This window comes from Perca fluviatilis, chromosome 8 (genome assembly GCF_010015445.1).
Source record: "Perca fluviatilis chromosome 8, GENO_Pfluv_1.0, whole genome shotgun sequence".
NCBI lineage: Eukaryota > Metazoa > Chordata > Actinopteri > Perciformes > Percidae > Perca > Perca fluviatilis.
The window spans coordinates 39,412,748-39,436,509 of NC_053119.1; the positions used below are offsets into that span (position 1 = coordinate 39,412,748).

At 41.0% G+C, this 23,762-nt stretch overlaps 1 protein-coding gene across 1 annotated transcript; it reads right to left on the minus strand.

Moving 5' to 3' along the window:
* Window positions 1-14,440: 14,440 nt before the first annotated feature.
* Window positions 14,441-17,672, minus strand: LOC120564313. The gene is made up of 2 exons (XM_039809163.1): window positions 15,871-17,672; window positions 14,441-14,681 (listed from the first exon to the last, which is right to left on the minus strand). Exons 1-2 carry the CDS (start codon window positions 16,746-16,748, stop codon window positions 14,441-14,443), a joined length of 1,119 nt encoding a protein of 372 aa, XP_039665097.1. The 5' UTR covers window positions 16,749-17,672.
* Window positions 17,673-23,762: the final 6,090 nt, after the last annotated feature.

Here is a 23,762-nt window from a genome sequence, read left to right on the forward strand (position 1 = left end):
CATTTTGCCACTGTTTCAGGCTTATGATTCAAGGTTGTTAAAGCAGGGGACAACAACCTGTAATTTAATTCTGTTTTCAAATAAAACAGTAAAAAATTGACTTTTGTATTGCGTATGTCTTAATTTATATGTTGTAGTTTAGCACATTCAATGAATACAAAGGTTTAGTTACTTTAACTTAAAATAGTAAGTGGAGTTCATGTGACATGGAAATTGATATTACAGGAGATTGTAAGTGAAATCAACTTGGCATTCAGTGTTTTGAACTTAAAATAATAATTCCACCCTTTCACGCATTTAAGTTAAATGCACTCAAGTTTTCATAACCCATTACTTAACATTTTTAAGGCAACCGGTTTCCTCAAATTTTTTAAGTGAATTCAACTTATCCGGGCTTACAGTGTACTCCTACTTCATACCTTTAGCTATAGACACCAATCAAACCTTAAACCATTCACAAAACGTCAGATATTAGGCTCTATCTCAGCAGTTTGATATCTCTAACAGTTTTGTGAAAATTAAGTTTAAATTTAGTGTTCCTTTCAGGAGGTTTATATTGGGTGTGTATTGTGTGACTTACAGTGGGTGATGTCATCGCTAGAGCACGGAGTCTTAAAAAAATCATCTTAGTCCCTTCTCTATAACTTGCTCTCACGCCCACAATTTTCCTTGTCATTTAATGACAGCAGTTTCTGAGAACTTGTGCTACGCTAACATTCATATATATATATATATATATGAATATATATAATATCAAATCATAGGTATGCTCCAAATCTTCCTCCATTCGCTGCCCATGTTGTAACATCCTTGACATTTCAACCACTTTTTTTAATTGCTGATACACCGACATTTTTTATTTTTCCACATAAATTTTATATCAATACGTTCCCTGAGGGCTTGCGGCACTGAAGATGAGGTCATTCCACTTATGCCACCTATAGTTTAGGCTGTCTGAGCCTTTCTTTCACAGGTCGCTCTCAGTGTCTCTTAATGGAAGCAGTCTGACACAGGTGATAGGTCGTTAGCGGATTACAGGGATCTCCTCTATGTTTACACACATGGCCCCTGATTAGTAAGCATGACGCAGCATTTTCACCAAAAAGTCAAATTGCAACTACAGACAATAATATGTCGTTCACTTGCCTCTGCTGTGCCACTGTTGTAACACCTAAAACTTTCATACAATATGGCTATTATTTAACTTTTAAAGATATATTAATTCAAACAATTATCACATTTTTTTACAACTTCACCTTCATCTTACACATTTTTTTAAATTTTTTATTTTAAAGATACATTTTGGGGTATTTTCAGCCTTTATTTGACAGGACAGATGAAGACATGAAAGGGGAGAGAGAGGGGGGGGAATGACATGCAGCAAAGGGGCCGCAGGTCAGAGTCAAACCCGGGCCAGCTGCATCGAGGAGTAAACCTCTATATATGGGCGCCTGCTCTACCAACTGAGCTATCTGGGCATCCCTTCTTACTTATTTTAACCAGCAATCCAGTTTAGCATTAGCTTTTCAAAAAACATTTTTTTACATTAGTGTTATTCAACTTGTCAATTAAATTCATAACAATTAAACCATTCCCACTTTTCCAACTCTTCTCACTACTTCTACTACTCTGGAGCATCTCATCAACTTTCTTCTTGTCGTGTTACGTAATGTGGCTGACTTGGACAGAAACTACAAGACAATCATAATATTTACCAGGAACTTTCCATGTAAAAATTATAATTTTTATTTGCCCATTATTTGACTTGCACCCTTTTGGATCCAAACTCTGATTATTGAATTATTCATCACACTTACCTAAGTTATTCAGCTTCTTCTTCAGGTCATCTCTCTCCTCAGTCAGGGTTTTGAAACCAGCCTCAACATCTGAAACAGAATTCTCTACGCATGTTAGCGTAGCACAAGTTCTCTTTAGATAACAGAGTATCAGAAACTGCTGTGTCATTGAATGACTGCATAGTAAGGAAACTACAAGGGTGGATTATTATGTGACATTTAGTCACCATTAATTAAGTGATCTAAAAGATGAATTTCATCTAAACCCTGATTATTGGAGTAGTTTCATCATCGTACTTACCAAAGTTGGTTCTCTTAAACTCATCTCTCTCTGAAGCTGTCATTATGAGAGGAGAAGTTATTATTATTTTCAACAGAGTCAGATTAATGGTAGTTTGTTTAGTTTAACTTTGGAAAGATAAACATCTTGTATTCTCTACGAACAAAGCGCCGAGATGGTGTCAGTGACCATGTTTACATACCATACCATAATATATTGGTGTTTTCCCTTATTCAGAAAAAGACAATATTCCGACTAAGCTGTTTACATGGCTAATGGAAGTGAATATTCCATTAATGTTTGACAGCAACATGTGTAGTCACATCACTGAGCGTTTGAACTTGCAATATGGTGGTGCTGTTGATGCAACTGTCTTTTTAACTTACACAATACGAAGAAACCATACTCACATGTCAGGCGTAGAGAAACATTGAGAATGGCTTGTATGACGCACAGCAGCCCAAAGCTGAGGAGAAGCACCTGGCAGAGTCTTCTCTCTGCAAAACCAACATAGACTCACCAATAAAAATGTATAACCACTCTGGCAGCCATGTGAGGCTGCCATGTGCTGTTGACACATTAAAATAATGATAAACTAATTTAACTTTCAGTAAGATTACCAAGTGAATTAACCAAACTAACCAACCTACATTAGCATGCTAAAAGTTGGCTGAATGGGAAGTTACAACTTGGGTCTTTTTTTTTTCAAGCTTTGGCCATTTTCTCTGTCAGTTACTCCCAAATGAATTATTGACATCGCTACAATGACATCCAATAGGGCAAGAAACATGATTGCTATTATGTAACAATGGATGAACATCACAGGACTTATAGAGCTCACTAGAGCTGCAATGGTGAATCACTAAGTTGTCAACTATTAAATCAATCGCCAACTATTTTGAAAATCGATTAATCAGTTTGAGTAATTTTTTTATTTTTGTATTTGTTAAATGTGAATATTTTCTAGTTTCTTCTCTCCTCTGCGACAGTAAATTGAATATCGTTGAGTTGTGGACAAAATTAGACATTTGAGGACGTCATCTTGGACTTTGGAAAACACTGATTCACATATTCACCATTTTCAGACATTGTAGAGACCAAACAAAGAATTGATTCATCGATGAAATAATCGACAGATTAAACAACAATGAAAATAATTGTAAGTTAGCCCTAGAGTTCACGTCCTGAGCCTCATGTGTGTTCATGTAAATGATGCAATGAAAACACTTTGGTTAAGACTCGGCAAAGATCGTGGTTTTGATGAAATATTTAACAGTAAACACTTTTTCAGTATTGAAGGACAGAATTGGTGGGCCATGCCACTAGTGCAGCTTAAAACACTTGATAGAGTACAATAAGTAGAACTGTGTTGTTTAACAGTAGCTACACATAAACCATCAACTGATAAAGTGTTATTACCTGTTTGATTTGCATCCCCACTGCCTTTCTGCTTTGGTCTCGGTGACTCATTAACATAATCAGCTACCTCCATTTGCTGCATCCTCTGCGTCTGCTTGATATTTGGTGAGAAGTCAGCTTCAGCGTGGTCTGAGCAGTGAACTGTCTTTCCTCTTTTGGTCCCTGTCTTCGTCGAGAGTGAGCTTAAAAACTCATTACTACGCAGTTGACAGATTGAGTAAGTGACCAGAATAGTTATTTACTTTGTTAATACTGGTAAATTGAAACTTTATAGTCTCACGTGTACAGATTAAGTATGTTCAAAAATGTCTCCAACTGCACTGAAAAGTCTCTGGAGGTTTGAAGTCTCACATAGTGATTGTGTATTTTAATCTCTATTTGCAAACTGGACCGTGATTGGCTTTCATAATGTGTGTGATGTCACAGTAAGGAAGAAACTAGTTGACTCACACTGAAATCTGATTCGCGAAAACAATAAGCTCTAAATCACGCCATTACTTCATCTCCCATTAGTTACGTATATATTTTTTATTCTACTTCATGCACCTATGGAAAAAATGTAAAAATGGTGTTGAATAGAAATGAGCACAATCCTCTTTATTACTGTTTGTACTCTGTCCTGTACAGTCAGTGATACATTGTGATGGGAGAATGTGCCTGCATCTATAGCTTTGCTATGCTTTACTGTGGCTGTTTTAGTTAATTTTCATATATCTTTTTAATAAAGCAGTGGGCAGCTTAATAAGTGGTCCATAATAAAATAATAAAAAATATAAATTAAAAATGTTGATAAAAGCAGACATGAGCCAGACTGTAAGGATTTGTACATTTATACGACATATCTCAACTTATTTTTTAATTTCCACTGCATCGTATCACTCACAGCTCACTCTCTTGTGTTTGCACATTTTATTAAGTATGATAGAAGTATGCATGTTGTATTTCTGTTCATAAATGTCAGATCAAGATCGCTTTATCTGTAGGAAGTAGCGTAAGCATTGTTTTCCTGTTTACGTGCTGTTTGTACATCTGGTCCTAGCTGAAGAAGTAGCTTTGACTTTAACCTACCATATTTACACACTACACCATATGTGCAACTGTTAAACTGTTGTTGGCATTATAACTGTACTATATCATTACTTTGACTGTGAATCAAATGAACCAAAAATCGAATTGGAGTGAGGGATTTGATGAGTAAACAACAGAAAAAGTAATTAGAGATGAATGAAGCTTAGATAATTTGATAGTGAGACATCACTATGCAAAAAAGGAACATAAAACTGAAGAACCAATATTACTACAACTTCCCACTAAGTCATCAGTTTGCTGTACTGTTCACACTATACAAATTGTGAGTCTTGCACTCAGCGCAATTGCCTTTGTACACCGACGCATGTATCATTCCTATTTTGCACCCGACGCACAGCGGACTTTTCCCTCCACAGACGCACGTCGGTAAATTAGGGAATGTATTTGCGCTCCAGGGGGCGGTTCAGCGAAAAGAGGAGGCGTGTTCCGGTATAAACGTTACTTTGTGCTATTCTGCAGTTTCAGAAAACAATTCCGCCGCACACCAGGAAAAACCTGGTCTAAAGTCAGTGGCGCTAGTCTAAAGTCAGTAGCGCGTTATTCAGATGCTATTTTAGGGGGCATGCTTGGCCATAATGTAGCGTGTAGCAATAACGCATACAACTATCTCATCTACAGCAGTTCCCATTTTTGAAAACCATACATAATTACAAAGGAAAATATTACTGAAAATGCACTTCATGTGTTTGGATAGATCAGGAGGCACTTTACAGTACAGTCCTCAAAAAGTCCCAGCATTCTTTGTGGCTTGTTGTGTTTTACACATTTCCATGAATCATGGATGTGTTGATGACATAAATGAGGAAATATTAGAGGACTTAAGGAGACGTGATGTTGAACTACGGGCGGAATCTGGTCCGGGAGTAATGCGCTCGCGCTTCCTGATGGAGCCGGGTGGACGGAGATGGAGTGGGGGAAGAGGAAGGGCACAACAGGTGCAGGTGGTGCGTTTGGAGGCCCACGCTCCATTGCTGCAGCAATCCTCTCCAGACTTGAGGAGATGCCCGAGAGGCCGCAGCAACATCCCCACCCGGCCAAGACGGGCATTTATTACTTTGCCGCATCTCGCATCGGCAGCTCCCGCTGGCGTGCCAGGCAAATCCGCCCGCCATAATAGCAATCTGCCATGGAACAAGCGCCCTGCTCTTAAAGGGAATGTGAGATGACGCTCTGATTGGTTTATTGCACGTTACGCCCAAACCACACCTAGCTACTTCAGACCAACCCATTTTAGATTTGCGTCGGGCGCAAGAGTCATTTATCCCGCCGGTAAAATAGCAGAGATCCGCCCACAAAGCTACTTGCATTTTGCGTATCATACTTGCGTTTCAGATCGTTAAAATAGTGCCCTTAAAGTTTAGACTACATGACTGAGTGGAGACAGGACTTACTAACTACCAGATGGTTCACCAGTAGGAATCCCAGATGAGTCTGCCTGTTCTCCAAACTAAGTTTTGTCACCAAAACATGCAAGAAGTGATTGAGAAAATTACGTAATACCATGCCCAATACAGAATGTATATTTCATTCAACCTGTATTTATCCTTGAGAGATCATTGACCCTCATTTACAATGTCATCGAGTCAGAACATCAACACAGAAAGCACAATCATAAGAAATATAGAAAGACAATAAAACATTCAGAATTGGAAACGTATATGATAAATACATTTGGATAATAGGGATGCAAAAGAAAATACAATTATGTAAAGCAGCTACAAATAGAAGTTTGCAGGTTTAAAACCAGATTTCTAAATTCTATATCTATTCAACTGTGGTGGAATATCCAGCTTATGAACTCATGCTGTGTTGAGACAGTGGTAGCCAGGTCTCATTCAGGTCGGTGACCAACATAACCTCTAACCTTTCCAGGCAGAGGAGTACTTCCACTCTGTGTCTCCATAGATGACGGGAGACGTAACAGCTGGATGAAAACACAGTGCTGCCTCATCCTGCCAAGGCCATCGAGGAAGTAAACACATAACACATACTGTCTGAGGTTGCAGTGTGGTTGTGCTCTGTGGGCGAGTACCGTAACAGACTCTAGGAACTGAGCTGGGGAAGTGGACAACAGTGGCGTGGGGAAGTAGCGCCGCTGGCCAGAATAGGGGTACAATTACCCTGAATAGAAAGAAATGACAAAAAACTTTTCTACTGCATGATTCAACAAAACTGAGGCAACCAGGGACCAACGTGTTGTACAGTTTCAGAAAGAAGAATCCCTGGTGTACCCTTGCCTTCAAGAGCTAACCTTAAAACTAACAGCCAAATAATAAATAGTCCTTATTTAAACATCAGTGCAGTTTTTACATTCCCTTCCTGCAGCACAAAATGTTTTAAAAGGAAAAAGACGTCAGTGGGAGATACACTGGTTGAGATATCTGTGTTATAAAGAGAAATAATGGCACACATAACAAAGAAAAAATGCAGACCAGCAGCAAATACAAGAAGAATTGCAAGAGCTCTACATAAAGGAGTTATTCTATAGTAAACTTAAAAATCTAATTTTCTGGAAACAGAACCTGAAGTCTGAACAAAACATTTTTTAAGTGATAATTTCAGATACTAGAAAAACTCAAATAATCCATGATGTACTTTACCTAGAGATCTTCCTCACTTAAAATATGAATTATTGTGACTCCAAATTTCACAAGATGCCTGGGTTCAAGTTGACCCCTTTGGTGTACATATGTATACTGAAACAGGAATAGGCATAGTTGAGCATCACCTGAGAAAGAAGACCCCATTGACCTTACACCGAGAAGCTTCCAGTAATGTTGCATCCAAAGTTCCTGTTCAGACCAAAAGACACCTTTACTACTCTCTGACTCTTCCTGGAGGTGGTCAGATGGCCCCTCCCTCCTAGTCTGTCAAATGCTGACAAATCATCAACACTCTACACTAAAAGTCTCCTTTAGCGTCTCATGTAAACGTGCTTGGTCGCCACTATTTCCGTCCCTTTTCCGTCGCTTTTGACGCGCTTGGTCGGGACGGGTGAACGGAATCGCGGAGGTTGGGTTTAGGAGAAAAACAACGGGGAAAGGACGCCTCAAAAGCCGGGAAACACACGCCATAGACGGGGGAAACAAAAGAAAAACAACGGGGAAAGGACGCCTCAAAAGCCGGGAAACACACGCCGGAGACGGGGAAACAAAACACCACATGCGGGGCGCGAACCCGAGTCTCCTGAGTGAAAGTCCGGTGTTTTACCCATCCGCCACTCCAACCACCGTCCTTATGCAGCAATTTCCCCTTACATACCACTCGCTAAATCTCATCCAACTGCGGCTCTCCCCAGTACGTTACACAAATACACCGAAGGGTGCCTTTTTCGTCACATCAGACGCTGAAGGACACTGCCCAAACGTACTTATTTTACGAGTTCGGAATGAGAACGGGTTGGCAGTTCCTACGGAAACTTCCACAGCACACAAAATCAAGAGTACATCAGGTTGAAACAGATTACAGCTGGGCACTAGTTATGCTCTGCAAACATGCTCAAAGCTGTCAATTGTAGAATAGTAAAACAGCACCCAAAGGTTTGAAGGATTTTGTAATATTTGCCAGGTTGCAAAACACTCTATCAACGACCACCGCACTCAAAATCGTCTGCTCACTGTGCACTGTATTAACAGTGACAAACACAGAACCAATAATATCCTGATTAATGTGAAGACATGGCAGACTTAATAAAAAAAAGGCAAGATTTCTGACGGACAGAAAAATTAAAAGACAGCCTCTTAGGTCAGAAGAGACCTGTTGAAGACAGAAGAAATGCCCACACAATTGTTGGCAGATCTCCTTTCACATATGAAAATCAAGTCAAGATTTAATAGTATTTCCACAGAATCTTTTATTATCAGACCATTTCTTAATAACTTTTTAATTCTTATTACCCAACTTTACGGCATCAGATAAAAGTTTTTACACTAGATGCCAGCTGGTAGTGCTATAACTAAATTTAAGGAAGTGATTCACTTAGACTTAGAAAACTTTAATGTCCCTGAGAGGCAATTTGTTGTACAGTACAGGCATATTGACACATAATCCACAACACAAACATTGAATCAGACATCTAAGTGCTATTTATCTAACACATCAATAAATAAAATACAATAAAATGGATAAAATAAAACTACTGCACATTATCCTACTTCACATCTATTCCCCCAGTCATACCCCTCCCTACAATTTATTTAATTGGGTTATTGCCATAGGAATGAATGAGTTTTTTGCTCAGCTGGTTCTGACATTAGGGTATCTATATCTACGAACAGAAGGGAGCGGTTGAACTCCACTGAAAGTGGATGGGTTGTATCCATACAAACCTTGTCTGCCTTCTGTGCCAATCTGGTCAGAAATAGTTGGTACAGGTCTACCTGTTGACTACCAATGATTTTTCCACAGGTTTTAACAATCTCCCCCAATTTGTTCCTATGGGTAATTTTTGAATGTCCATACCAGCATACAATACAGTAGGAAAGAATACTCTTGATAACGGACTTGTAAAAAAGAGTCAAAATTGTGTTGTTGTCATTAAAATAATTAAGTTTCCTAAGAAAATACAAATGTTGTTGGCCCTTTATAAAAACGGCATCAGCACACTGATCCCAGGATAATTTATGATCAATAATGAGACCAAGATATTTTTACTCAGTCACCATCTCTATCTCCTCTCCTCTTATCAGAGTCGGAGTGGGTGAGGTATGGAGTTATATTCCTATCTTTAATCAAGAGCGCATTCTTTCAATTTGAGAGCATTTCTCACTGATATTACGTTCAGATTTTGTAATAATTTCCCTCAAAACCTTGCTCTCACACTCAAATAGTCACTGCTCGCGCTTGGATTTGCTCTGCTTGTGCTCAAAGTTTGTGCTCGCGCTTAGATTTGCTCTGCTTGCACTCAAACTTTCTGCTTGGACTCAGATATGTTGTTGTTTGGACAGATTTCCTGCTCTCAGCTTTGAACCTTCTCCTCGCACTCAGGCTGATTCTGCTCACTTGCAAAGTTTCTGCTCTCGGATTTCTCCTGCGCGCTTGGATTTTTTTTTGTGTTATAACCCAAAAGTCAACAACCAATAGAATGCCAGCTGTAGTGTTGACCAATGAAATGATCCCAACCCTGTTGAGGGTGCGTTCACTTTACTTTAGAACGTCTGTTGAGGGCGGCTGCACTGTAACCTGACTGTAACCAAGTTTATATATCCCCGCGCCGTTTATAGCTTTATTATAAGTATATGTCAACAATGTGCACAGAATGGTCGACACACTTTCATCTGCACCCGTCAGGAAACGGGAGAAAGCTTTGAAGTGGGACGTATGAAGTTATGTCCACAACTACGAGGGTGAGTAACATAACTTAAGCACCTAGCTAGCTAGCTAGCATATGGCCTAGCTTGATGTCCAGAAACAAATAGAGGTGGTTTAATGTACCTAAACAATGATGAATGATTACCAAATTTCTCTCTCATATTGCTCCTCATAACCACTGAAAACTGTCAAAAAAATCTAACCCAAAGTCCAATTATTATGGACGTTGTGTGACTGATAACTGATTGATATCTGATTGATCATTGTTTAGGTACATTAAGTTACCACATTAAGCTTTTTCACGTTAAGCGTTAGAATGTCCCGGCTGCTGTTGAGGGAAACTGTAGTCTATAACTTCCTGAGCGACTGATTGTCCATTTTTGCCCCCTTTACATAATAAATATGGCTATGAAATGGAACATGAAATACATAAATGAGGCAATACATATATAGGCATTAGTCATTATAGTTCAATAGCCTAAATACATATGTTTTACTTATATTTATTTCCGGGGTTTTATTTTTATTCCGTCTATTTATATGCACGTTATATTCAAAGGAAGTTTAGTTATCTCACAGGCTCAGACTAAAAGCAGCAGCAAGCCTGCCTGACATCAGTGCATAGCATATCACTGCAAAGTAAATAAAATATGAATAAATCACGAGCGCGGTAGATTCCCAGGTCAGCTAGAGCGGGTAACGCAGCTCTGCAGACGGACCAGAGTCAGTCAGCACTGGGGAGCGAACCGCGGGGACCAAGCTCACAGGGCTGGTAGCTAGCTGCTAGCTAGCTGCAGCAGCTAATATTAGAATATTAGACCCAGCACCGGAGGTCTGATCCCCATGATTTAAAACGAAAATCAAATAACCATTTGTTTTTTAATACCTGTTTATGAAATGAAAATCAAATGAACGAAAAAGTACACGGACCCAGTCTGTTAAGTACAATTTCACCACTAATAAAACAGATATAGAGATGATATGCTTTATTTGCAACTTAAATGTAATTTCTTTAATTAATACAAAGCAAACTGAGCAGAAAGAACAAGTATTTTGTTGGTTTGTTTCTCTTCTTCCAGGTGTGACTTAAGTACCCGTTGAGCTGCATCACAGCTGCACTATGTGCATGGACCTGTGCCAGTCAGCACATCACTCACCTGTGTGCAGAGGACAGGCAGCAGTAGCACAAACCAAGAAGGTTGGCAAGTCTGATAATAATGCAATTGTAAAAATAATAATAATATAATAGTAAAATCATGTTACATACACTTATGTTTCTTGCTTAAATTCACAGGGTGCACAACCAGGCCTGGGAGAGAAAATTACTGATGTCCACAAAACCAAATCAGAGAAGGTAAGGTAAGATAGTAATGATGTTAAAGCAAGCTATGTACACCTAATATATTACGTGTTGATGTCTATGAATCTGTCTTTAATAGAAGCATACTATACAAAGACAACAGTGGAGAGTTCCTGGATCGGTCTGTCCTCAAAGTGCCAGAGATCTACAAGGACTTCACCCTTTTCTGCACCATCAGCGTATAATCAAAGTGATAAAAGAGAGAACAAATTATTGTTTTCTCTGTTGACATGAATAGGTGCCTGTAATGTCTGCCCATATATTCAATCAATTCAATAAATGTTGATAAGTATCACTGCTATTTCTTAAATCATTGTAGTTTTTCAGAGCAATAAGATACAGATTATTAAAACCATGTTCACATTTGCAACAAATTAAAACCCTGATCAAGGCAAATAGTTTTTTCATGTTCCATAACATTTATAAAAAAAGACCAGTACAATTAAATTTACCAGAGCTGACACTTGGTAAATAGCTTTAATTTACCTTGTCAAAACAATGAGTAATTCATAACAAATTGCATAATATTTGACACGAAACCTTAAAAGTGTATGGTTCATACTACGGTGAAGCAGTACAATGTGCCTATAGGATTTACTGTAGCAGGAACATTGATATTGGCAAACAGATGACCCAGGTTCAGGTGAGTTTGTGAGCAGGGTTATGAATAAAGATAAGATAAGGCTAGTGTTCACAAGAGGGATGATTCAGGTATGGCAACACAAATTAAGAATAATTCAATTAAATAGGAGGTATGTACAACTAGTAGAAGATAAATTAACTATACAAGAGCAATTAAGGTAAAGTTATGAGGTGGCAAGCTAAAGTATAGTCAATAGCATGGAGTCAAGTCAACAGTGTACACCAGAATAATATATACTGTGATTAAGTAATGATACTTACTGTTGTCTGTACTAATATAACACAAAAAAATAATACAGTGTTTGATGCAGTATGGAGAACAACCAAGTCCCATATGAACCCAAGAGACTTTAAGTGCAGCTGTTGATGATGTTCACTACAAACAAAACTTGCAGATGGTTGTAGTCTGTAGCCAGTCATACAGCAGGTAGATCTGGAGCAAGATCTGGAGCAGATGGTTGTAGTCTGTAGCCAGTCATACAGCAGGTAGATCTGGAGCAGATGGTTGTAGTCTGTAGCCAGCCGTACAGTAGGTAGATCTGGAGCAGATGGTTGTAGTGTGGTGGAAGTTTTCTATGAAGCATCAGAGTAAACAAATATCAATGATAAAAATGAAAACGAATAAAGACTGTTTGAGATTTTAAACCAAAGTCTGGTCTTTGAGCATTTATTATATTTTGCAAAATATGAGAATACAGATTCAAAAGGTACATGCAGTACAACTGAATGAGCATTACTAAAGAATTCTAAACATCATATCATCATATAGTCAAAACCCTCTCTCAAGCCACCCCTCTAACTTTATCTTTTAGCCTGGTCAGAGTTGAAAATAGGACATCATTAGAAGTCAACCCATCCTTACCTTCCCCTCTGCTCCTGTTCTTTTCATTAGCCTAAACAACCCTTTATCTCAGGAGGCAGAAGGAAACATGGTTTTGTGGCCTTCTCTACTTTGTCAGCTAAAAAGTTAAACAAAATGAGAAGCTAGAGCTTCTTAAACAAAAACCACTAGGCTAATAGTTCATGGCTGCTGCTGTCCCTCTCTGGCCTTTAAGAGTCTAAGAGGAAGGAACAGCATTTTTGTGGAGGTTTAAAACAATCTTTAAGCAAATGGTTATAATCATTAATCAATAATGGTTAAAATAAAATTTGCCACCACAGTCCACCCTTTTGATTACAACATAATCACACAAAATAAATTTTACTTTAAAAATTCAAACCTTATTTCTTAAAGATTCAAACATCAAACATATCTTAGAATTAATCACAAAATTCAACCTTTACTTCTTAAAGATTCAAACTTATGGATATAATTGTCTATTGCTGAAATGCTGTTTTTTAAAGAGGTACAAAAGAAAACCCTTTTTAATTGTAGCAAGCGTTCACGTCTAAGTAAAAATAATAAAACAAAAAATTTTAATCAGTCTCACACAGTATCAGAAACAGTATCCAGAACCTCATCATCATATCTGGACATACGAAACAAGTCAGAGGACTCAGTATTCTGAAGTGCCTGATACTGTATCATATTTACCATGAAGATGTTAGTGAAATATTTTCTTGACTAGTGGGATTATGCAGCATACACAGATCAGGAAACCAAACATCAAAGTTATTAGTGGTGCAATAAATCTAGCTAACCAAGCCTTCCACCCCCTTTGAAAAACCGGCCCACCAGTCCCATCCTGCATAGTGTTCTGGGACGTCCTGTGCTTTGAGATTAGTCAAAAGTAGGTTCAAGTGGTGAATGGTGTCAGTGATGTTTCCTGAAATGTCTGGAACGAATGTGCATCAGTGTGTGCCTATTATGTGGCAAAGTCCCCCTGTGCTGCTAGCAATAGGTCCAATCCCATCTGATGCTGCATTAGCATGTTTCTCATAGCTCTGTGATACCTGTTGTACTCTGAACGCCATCTACTCCTAGACGCAGAAACTGTGGAACGGGCGCACTCGCTTTCCCTCCCATGCTCCCCACTGGTGTTCCTAGTGTGTCTGGGTGTGTCTGTGTCATTGGGAGAAGTGGTGTTGGAAAAAATGGTTACTTCAGTCAGCGGTTTATCATATCTTTCTAACATTACGAATGCAAAAATCACAAATGCAGTAATGAAGAATAAACTCAGTACAAATTTGGACCCCCGAATCTCCTCGGAGGAGGGTACCATTTCAGTAGTTTCCGTGCTGCTCCATCATGTGTGCATATCACAGCACTCTGCTCCTGTATGTGTGTGCCTGAGCACACTGCTCTGAGTCACAGAGGAATGTCAACAGTTCCTCAGTGTAAAGAAAACAAGGACTGTGCTGTGAGTGTCAGAGCATCAGAATGAGTGTTTTTCAGGAATGTGCTGTGTTCAAAAAGGTACAATACCAGTATGTTGGTCACACTTTCTCTCCTCCTTCAGTGTGTTTGCAAATCAGTGAGAAAAACTCCAGTTTTTCCCCGATTGATTTCAGAGATAGCACAGAACGCCGTCTGTCAATCTGGTCTCTGAATCGATTTCCCTGTGGTGACTCAGCAGGGAACCTGCTCGTCACTTGTTGCAGGTGTTAGCGAACCTGGCACCTCTCCTGGGTCCGGAACCTGTTTGCAGTGTGTTGCGTGCACCCCGCGGGATCGTTCGCGACCTTGACTGCTGTGTGAGTGACCAGGAGGATCTGGAAGGGTCCTTTCCACCGTCTGGACTGCCAGTTCTTCCTCCTGAAGCTTTTGATCACCACAAAGTCCCCAGGCCGGAGCTTATGCAGTGGTCCCTCAGCTGGTTTAGGCAGACCCGCTGAAACCTGTTTTCTTATGTCAGAAAGAGCAGAAGAAAGTTGGGTGCAGTATTTCAACATGTCATGTTCACATAGAGCTGTTGAGGGAATTGCCGCCGTTGGCATTTCTGTCCTTACATAAGGAGGCCCGGCAAACAGAATCTCATATGGACTGAGATTGGAACGAGATTGTGCAACGCATTACATACATTAGGACCAAAGGGCGCCTTTGTCCAAGGGAGTCCTGTGTCTGCACAGCATTTAGCTAGTTTTGCTTGTAACGTCCCGTTAATGCGTTCTATTAATCCCGCGGACTGTGGATGGTAGTCGCATAATGCGTCTTGATGTTTATCCCGATAAACAAGCTTATCTGTGTTATCGCTGAGTTTACAAAATGAGCTCCATTGTCGCTAGACACAAGGCTCGGTATTCCCCATCTGGGAATGATTTCAGTCATTAGAGCTTTTGCCACCACTGAAGCTGTCTGTCTTTTGGCCGGAAACACCTCCACCCATTTAGAGAACATATCAACCATAACGAGGCAATGTTTTTTCCCCTCTGACGGTGTTAGCTCAACAAAATCCATCATCAAATGTTCAAATGGTCGTGTTGGTGGTTGGTGTGCTGCCTGTCGTGTTACATTCACTCCTCTGCCAATGTTGTGTTGTGCGCATATTATGCAAGCTTTACAAAATTTTTCTGCAAATGTAGTGAACCCCTTTGTAAACCATGTCTGTGTGATAGCTACCATCATTCCCCCTTTTGAGATATGGTCTAACCCATGTGTCAACTTAGCAAAATGTGGGAAAAAGTGTTTTGGGAGACATGGTTTAGAATCTGGCCATAGCCAGATGCCAGTGTTAAAGGTGCACCCTACTGTTTTCCACTGTTGTATTTCTTGTGGTGTAGCATGTGTCTGCATAGCAATGACAGACTCTGGGAGTGAGAAGTGATCCTCTGCAGTGTGAGCTAAGGTGTCAAGTGTGAGGGGCAGGCGTGCAGCTGCTTTGGCAGCTATATCAGCACGACTGTTACCCCTAGAGACAGCATCTTGCGCTCCTGTGTGTGCAGTGCATTTACATACAGCCACCCGTGTTGGTAGTAGAATAGCAGTCAAAAGATCATTGATCAAATGATGATGTAAAATGGGCTTACCGTCAGATTTCAGAAATTGTCGGTGCTTCCACAGTGCACCAAAGTCGTGCACCACTCCAAAAGCATACCTTGAGTCCGTGAAGATGGTAACAGATGAGCCATCAGCCAACTTACATGCTTCCGTGAGGGCAATGAGCTCAGCAGCCTGTGCAGACAAATGGTTTGGGAGAGATTTAGCAATCATAGTTTCAGTGTCAGAAACTACAGCAAATCCTACCTGTCCCTGTCCTGTTTGTGGGCAGCGCGAGGCTGACCCATCTACATACAAAATGAGGTCTGGATTCTCTAAGGGAGTATCCGAAAGATCTGGGCGAGGTGTGCATGTTTGCGCCAGCTCTGCCAGACAGTCATGTGGTTCTCCGTCCTCTGGTGTAGGCATAAGAGAAGCAGGGTTAAGTACAGTACAACGTTTAACTGTTACGTTAGGCATGTCAAGAAGTACTGTATGATAACGTAGGTATCGTGCTGCAGACAAATGTGAAGCCTTTTGTTCAAGTAGGATCAAAGAGACAGCATGTGGGACTAGCAGTGTGAGTGGAGCATATCCTACTATGTCACGTGATGCTGCCAAGGCCCTTTCAGCAGCTGCTACAGCTCTGAGACAAATCGGAAGGCCTGCTGCAACTGGATCGAGTTTTGCAGAGAAATAGGCCACGGGCCTCAGTCTGTCTCCATGCGGCTGCAGGAGAACAGATGTCATGCATCCTACGCGTTCATCCACTGTCTGAGTGAAATGAAGATTTGGGTTTGGCAAACCTAAGGTTGGGGGACTTTGAAAGGCCTTTTTAAGATCTACAAAGGCCTGCTCAGCCTCAACAGTCCAGGTTACCAAATTGTGTGCAGTCAGTCCCTTACCGTGTATCACGTCCCCTAAAGGTTGAACAAGTTCCGCGTAATTTGGGATGAAAACACGACAGTAGGAACACATCCCTAAAAATGACATCATTTGTTTTTTCGTTACCGGTTTTGGTAGGGAAACAATTGCCTCAATTCGCGAAGGAGACAAGGTTTTCCCTGACCCCGAAATGTCATGTCCCAGGAAGTGGACCTCTTGTTTTACAAATTGCAATTTCTTAAGACTGGCTTTGTGTCCCTCAGTTGCAAGATGACACAATAGCGCAATCGTGTCTTGCTCACACAGCTCTTGTGTTGAGCTTCCAATCAAAATGTCGTCTACGTACTGCAGCAGACTTGAACCTGGGTTTGGTGTGAAGCTCTCTAGGCTGTCGCGCAGTGCGTCATTGTAGATCGTCGGAGATTCAGTGTATCCCTGACAAAGGCGTGTGAAAGTGTATGGTTTTCCATCAAACAGGAAAGCGAACCAAAACTGACTGTCTTTGTCCACCGGGACACTGAAAAAAGCATTAGACAAATCAACGACAGAGAACCATTTAGCATCACTTTTAATTCCCTGTAGGATTGTGTATGGATTTGGCACATTTGGTGCGCGCGCATGAACAGCTGCATTGACAGCTTTCAAGTCCTGAACAAAACGCCATTCTGTCGGAATGCCTTTTGGCCGTATTTTCTTTACCGGAAAAATCGGTGTTCTAACAGGAGAATCTGGACACGGAATTATAACTCCTGTATCCAATAAGGAGTTAAAAACGGGTCGGATTCCATCAATAGCTTCCTGTTTTAACGGATATTGATGTTTCTGTGGTCTGTAGTCCGAACGTGGTATTATGACGACAGGTTGACAATTTTTAATCAACCCCACGTCATATTTATGTGTCGCCCAAAGGTGTGTTGGCACTTTGGCTAAAAGTGGTGAGACGTCAGTAGGTAAAATGTCGTTTTTACCTTGCAAAAATGTGTCTGTTGTAGGCGCAGTTTCACTCAATATATAGATACTAGGGGTGTGACGAGACACTCGCTCACGAGACAAGACGAGACACGAGATTGGGGTCACGAGAGCGAGACGCGATTTTAACACTAATTTAAAGAAAACTTCAGTTAAGAAATATGACTGGGAAAAATAGTCTTTACTCAGAGAACCAAGGTTACAAGCTAGGGGTGTGACGAGACGCTTACTCCACGAGACGAAACACATCACGAGATTGGGTTCATGAGAACGGGAGGCCGAGATTTCGTCGAGGTGAAAAGTTGTCCGTCGAGGCGTCGTGATGTCAGCGTGATGGAGCGTGGAATTACTATTGAAGATCCCCCTGCCACTTTTAAATCATTTGTGTGGCAACATTTTGGTTTTCCTGCGGAAATAATAAACGGCGAAAGAGTGACAGACAAGACGAACACAATATGTAAACATTGTAAGAAAAAAATGCCGTATACCGCGGCTAACACGAACACTATGCAAACAGCACCACCACAGCTCTCTACTGGGTGCAGTAGTTAGTAGTACGGCATTTCTTTCTTACAATGTTTACATATCGTGTTCGTCTTGTCTGACACTCTTTCACTCTTTTCACCTCGACGAGAAATCTCGTCACGCAAGATCTCGTCACACCCTTAATAGATACTGCGGATACAAGGCACGCGCCATGATAAAAGTTTTCTATAATTTCCTGTTGAGGGAGAATATGAAATACAGTCATCAGCCGTGTCAGTCCAGTCAGTCAGTTTCTCACAGGTCATGACAAAGTGTCCCGGTCTGTCTCCTGGTCTGTTGGAGACAAAGAGAGAAGAATATGAGCTACAGAGTTAGAAATTCTGAAAAACTTTTTCTGTTTATCAGTCAAGGCTACCGTCACTGCGTATTGGGCGGTGTGCCGTGTAGCGATAAGACAACTCTAGCTCGTCCTTGGACTGGTCAAGGAATTTGTCAACATATTCTTCGTCTGGAGTTGGGGAGACAAGAGAGATACAATGCATTTGTTGTGGTGTTCTCATCACTGCTAAAGGCGACACTAGTTGTTGTGCTTCTGTCAGGAGGTTGATAGCCCGACAAAGGTTAATGTCCCATAGAAATGTGAAGGAGTGTGTGCTTTTTGATTTTAACAAAAACATGTCAGGAAAAAGATGATTTTTGTCAAAACGCACAACCCTGAGGCCGGGGGGAATGGGGTAGGAATTTACCCCTATACCAAAAACACACATTAGATCTCTTCCTAATAAATTTACCGGGCACACGTGTGAGAGCAAAAATGAGCATTTTGCTCTTCTCTCTGGGTCTGGATCTGTAGAATCTGTGTGCACACGTCACTGGAACGGTAAATTTCTCTGGCATTATCATACCACTTGCACTTCTAGAAAGAATTACCCTACCAGAAAGTTTTTGTTTTGGAAACAATGATTTTTTCAAAACCGAATTTGTAGCCCCTGAATCAACCAAGAAATTCTATTTCCCTCCCCTGTATTGTCAACACTGTTGTAGGCAATTTTTATACACATCTGATGAATACATAGCATAAGTAGGCATTTTCTCTGCCAATTCCTTCTGTTCTATATGCTGTATTGCATCTAGTATGTTTTGCTTATTGTTTGGGGGTGGTGTAGATGTTTGTGGTATGCAGGAAAGCATGTCTTCATTGCAAGCATGTGTATCTGTGTGTGTGTGCATGTTACCCTCCTTAACGCGACGTTCGTGTCATCCAGTCCGTCCATTCCACCCGTCTTTCCGTCCCCACCGCCTGTCAATCTGCAAACTGCTGGGGGTCGTTGCGTCGTCCCTTGGACGAGTCCTTTTGCGGGGTTGGGGACATTCGGGGCGCGCCCAATGCCCTTTCTCGCCACAGTTGTAGCAAGTGTCTTTGTCCACTATCGGTTGTGTTGCCACGGCCCCTGCCTCTGCTTCCTCTGCCTTTTCCTCTGCCTCTGCCTTTTCCTCTGCCCGCATTCCTTCTTTCTTGAGACATTGCTGCCACAGTTTTTTGAGGGTTAACTGTGCAGCATCACTGTTTTGTTGTCTTTTCTTCTCCGTCTTGTCTCTTGTGCTGGTTAGGATTTTCTCAGCATGTCTAGCATGTCTAACAATCTCCATCAGGGCTGAATCGGGCAGTCAACGATGCAGGTTTTGTCCACTTCAGCTCGTATGTCAGGGAGCAGCCCACTCAAAAACACGTTTTTGAAATGAGCTTCCCAAAGTTCAACCACTGCTCCGGCGGCAATGGTGCGACGACGCCCGCTGTGTCTATCAAAAGTCTCAGAAAGCCGGTGCTGGAAGTCCTCCACCGTCTCGCCTTTATACTGCTTGGTGTTTGTCACCGCGTGTCATGTCGATTCTGTCTGGAAACACGGTCTCTAGTCCGGTGGAGAGATCATCCAGCAGGTCATTGTAGCCATCATTTGCTCTATTTGTGAGATTTGGATGGAGAATGACTGGATCATTGGTTGGGTCTTCGGGGAGAAGGTGTCGGATCTTTGCATACTCCATAGGCCCCAGGTTTACCATCAGAAGACGTCGTATTTCTGGAAACAGTGGAAGGCAGAAAAGTCTCCAACGAATGCCTGCAGGGCATGGTAAATTGTGCACCAGAGTTTTTGCACGGGGAAGGTGGCTTGTCGCTGCTCTAATGTCTAATTCCGTCAGGCCCGATACACCCCAGGCCTATTTCCCTCCTTTTTGTAGGGACTTGAATCATGGGAAATGCATCAGCTTCATCTCCGTCCTCATCAGTTTCCTCTGTGAGGCCTTGTATATGCTCAAGAACCCGCGATGCCGCGGCTTCGTCAGCGCGTAGCGGAGTGAGGAGGTGAGCTGTTCGTGCGCCCGGCCCGCCTCTCGTCTTCGGTTCCTTGGTACGCGCTCTGCTCTCTTCCCTTTGCGGGGTGGTAGAATGCGGGGTGGAATGTCCGTGACCAGATCCACGGACTTTCCAAACTTCGGATAGAGAGGAGAAAATGTGTCAGTGACATTGTTCATATCTTTTTCTTTTTCTCTTTTTCTTTTTTTCTTTTTTGTTAGTATCAGTCATGCTCAGAAGTGTCATCTGTTTCTGCAACTGTTTTCCTCTCTGTATACAGCTTCTTTCATCCACACATTAAAACATGCCTTATTATCCTCAATTTGCTCTAAGACCCTGTTTTAATTGTTTTCTTCCTCTTCAATTTTTTCTCCTCTGTCTGTAGATCGAATTTTATCTAGCATCCTGAGCTTCGCTACACTCAGGGAACCATTTGGCAGAAAGCCAAAGCTTTTAGACCAATAAGATAGACACCGCAAACAATCCGGTCCATATTTATGAGTCATTTCATCCACTATGGGTCCAGTTGCATCACTGGAACGGGAAATTTCGTTTCCCATAATTGATTCTTGGACTTTATAGTATACTATGTCTTTGTTCGATGTGATCGTCACCACACCGCGAGGTTATTTGTTCGGGAAACTTGCGGAAAACCCCGTGTAGAGCCCGCGGGACGAAATCAACTTAATAGTCAAATAACTTGACCTATTTAGTATTTGCCTTGCGCTGCAGCGTTCTCTAAATAATCAAGAGGCTCTTTTTGGAGTAACGTTACGACCCAGACCGTCCTGCAGGTTGTCCTTAAAGGGTCCAGAACTTGTTTAGAGTATCGTTACAACCCAGACTGTCCTGCAGGTTGTTCTTAAAGGGTCCAGCACTCACTTAGAGTATAGACTATTTGTTTTTCGCAACTGTATTCATGAAAAAACCCTGCGCAAAGCAAAACCTTCTGTGACCGCTTTTCCAGTAACCCTTAAATTGTTAACTATTTAATTTACTCTGCAGTCCGCCTCTTCTGCCAGTTCTCTTACTGGTCTTGTCCGTCAATCAATTGTCTTATCACCATATGAGAATTCAATCATAAATATGTCCGTGTCGCCAAAAGATGTCATTCATAACCTCAGTTATGTTTTTGTTACCCAAAATGACCAACAACACACATCTAAATACTCAGTCTCAAAAGTCAGAATAAGTTTCATTTGTTTGTATAACACAATACTAATGATTTTTGCAATTATTCATTTTGATATAATTGACCAGATATTGATTTTACAATCCAATTAAATTGTTTAATTTGGATCTTACCCGTGCTGCCAGAAATCTCTTCCTGTTCGTTTTTACGGGTGGAAAAACAGCTTGGAGTCCTCCGCGGTCCTGGCCTCCTTTTCTCTGAAAATGTTTTTATTTCGAGGTATAGAAGCAGGCTGATCGTTGATCTCCTGGTTTGCAAAACCCCAGGCCCACGGAGTCCTCCGGCTCGCTGTTCACAACCGTCCTGCTCAGATAACGCGCCAAAATGTGGTGGAAGTTTTCTATGAAGCATCAGAGTAAACAAATATCAATGATAAAAATGAAAACGAATAAAGACTGTTTGAGATTTTAAACCAAAGTCTGTTCTTTGAGCAGTTATTATATTTTGCAAAATATGAGAATACAGATTCAAAGGTACATGCAGTACAACTGAATGAGCATTACTAAAGAATCAAAACATCACATATACATCATATAGTCAAAACCCTCTCTCAAGCGCGCACCCCTCTAACTTTATCTTTTAGCCTGGTCAGAGTTGAAAATAGGACATCATTAGAAGTCAACCCATCCTTACCTTCCCCTCTGCTCCTGTTCTTTTCATTAGCCTAAACAACCCTTTATCTCAGGAGGCAGAAGGAAACATGGTTTTGTGGCCTTCTCTACTTTGTCAGCTAAAAAGTTAAACAAAATGAGAAGCTAGAGCTTCTTAAACAAAAACCACTAGGCTAATAGTTCATGGCTGCTGCTGTCCCTCTCTGGTCTTTAAGAGTCTAAGAGGAAGGAACAGAATTTTTGTGGAGGTTTAAAACAATCTTTAAGCAAATGGTTATAATCATTAATCAATAATGGTTAAAATAAAATTTGCCACCACAGTAGTCTGTAGTCAGCCATACAGTAGGTAGATCTGGAGCAGATGGTTGTAGTCAGTAGCCAGCCATACAGCAGGTAGATCTGGAGCAGATGGTTGTAGTCTGTAACCAGTCATACAGTAGGTAGATCTGGAGCAGATGGTTGTAGTCTGTAGTCAGTCATACAGTAGGTAGATCTGGAGCAGATGGTTGTAGTCTGTAGCCAGCCATACAGCAGGTAGATCTGGAGTAGCAGGGTGAATTTGAGCTATCATGGGTTGGTGATATGACACACACAGATCAACAGGGGTCAAACCCCTCAGCCCCACCTGGATGAAAAAAAAGTAAAACAAAATACTTGTTTTTTGTTCGTTTGCTTTGTATTAATTAAACAAATAACTGCTATTTAAGGAGCAAATAAGAAACCATATCATTTCTAGATCTGTTTTTAAATATGTGATAAAATTGAACTTAACATTACGTTTTATACAGATTGCTATGAATCTATTTTCAAACTAATGTTATATGAAGGAATGAAGACTAAATTCTGATGAACAACACACAACAGTGATGCAAAAACTGACACAAACAATCCAGTTTATTGTGTTCTTTCAGTTATATTTCAGTTTAGGTTTTACTACTGGCTCTAACATGAAATTAGCCAAATCCCGGGAACATGGTTAACCAAACGAGGAAAAAATACAAAGTAGGGTCATCATATACAACACAACTGTCCGTCATATGTCGTTCAATCTAGCTAGCTATACATTAAAGAACATATATTTGTTTCTGGACATCAAGCTAGGCTATATGCTAGCGCCATATGCCAGCTAGCTAGCTAGGTGCTTAAGTTATGTTACTCACCCTCGTAGTTTTGTGGACATAACTTCATACGTCCCACTTCAAAGCTTTCTCCCGTTTCCTGCGGCGGTTGCAGGTGTGTGCGACCATTCTGTGCACATTGTTGACATATACTTATAATAAAGCTATAAACGGCGCGCGGGGATGTATAAACTTGGTTACAGTCAGGTTACAGTGCAGCCGCCCTCAACAGACGTTCTAAAGTAAAGTGAACGCACCCTCAACGGGGTTGGGATCATTTCATTGGTCAACACTACAGCTGGCATTCTATTGGTTGTTGACTTTTGATAGTGTTATAACACAAAAAAAATCCAAGCGCGCAGGAGAAATCCGAGAGCAGAAACTTTGCAAGTGAGC

What these genes read in the sequence shown, in the direction of transcription:
- LOC120564313 (XM_039809163.1), bottom strand. Translation starts at nt 16,748, where the DNA reads ATGATGTCATTTTTAGGGATGTGTTCCTACTGTCGTGTTTTCATCCCA. An exon ending in ACCATCTTCACGGACTCAAG is followed by an intron (nt 14,682 to 15,870) that starts GTATGCTTTTGG and finishes TTCTGACATAAG; the next exon opens with AAAACAGGTTTCAGCGGGTC.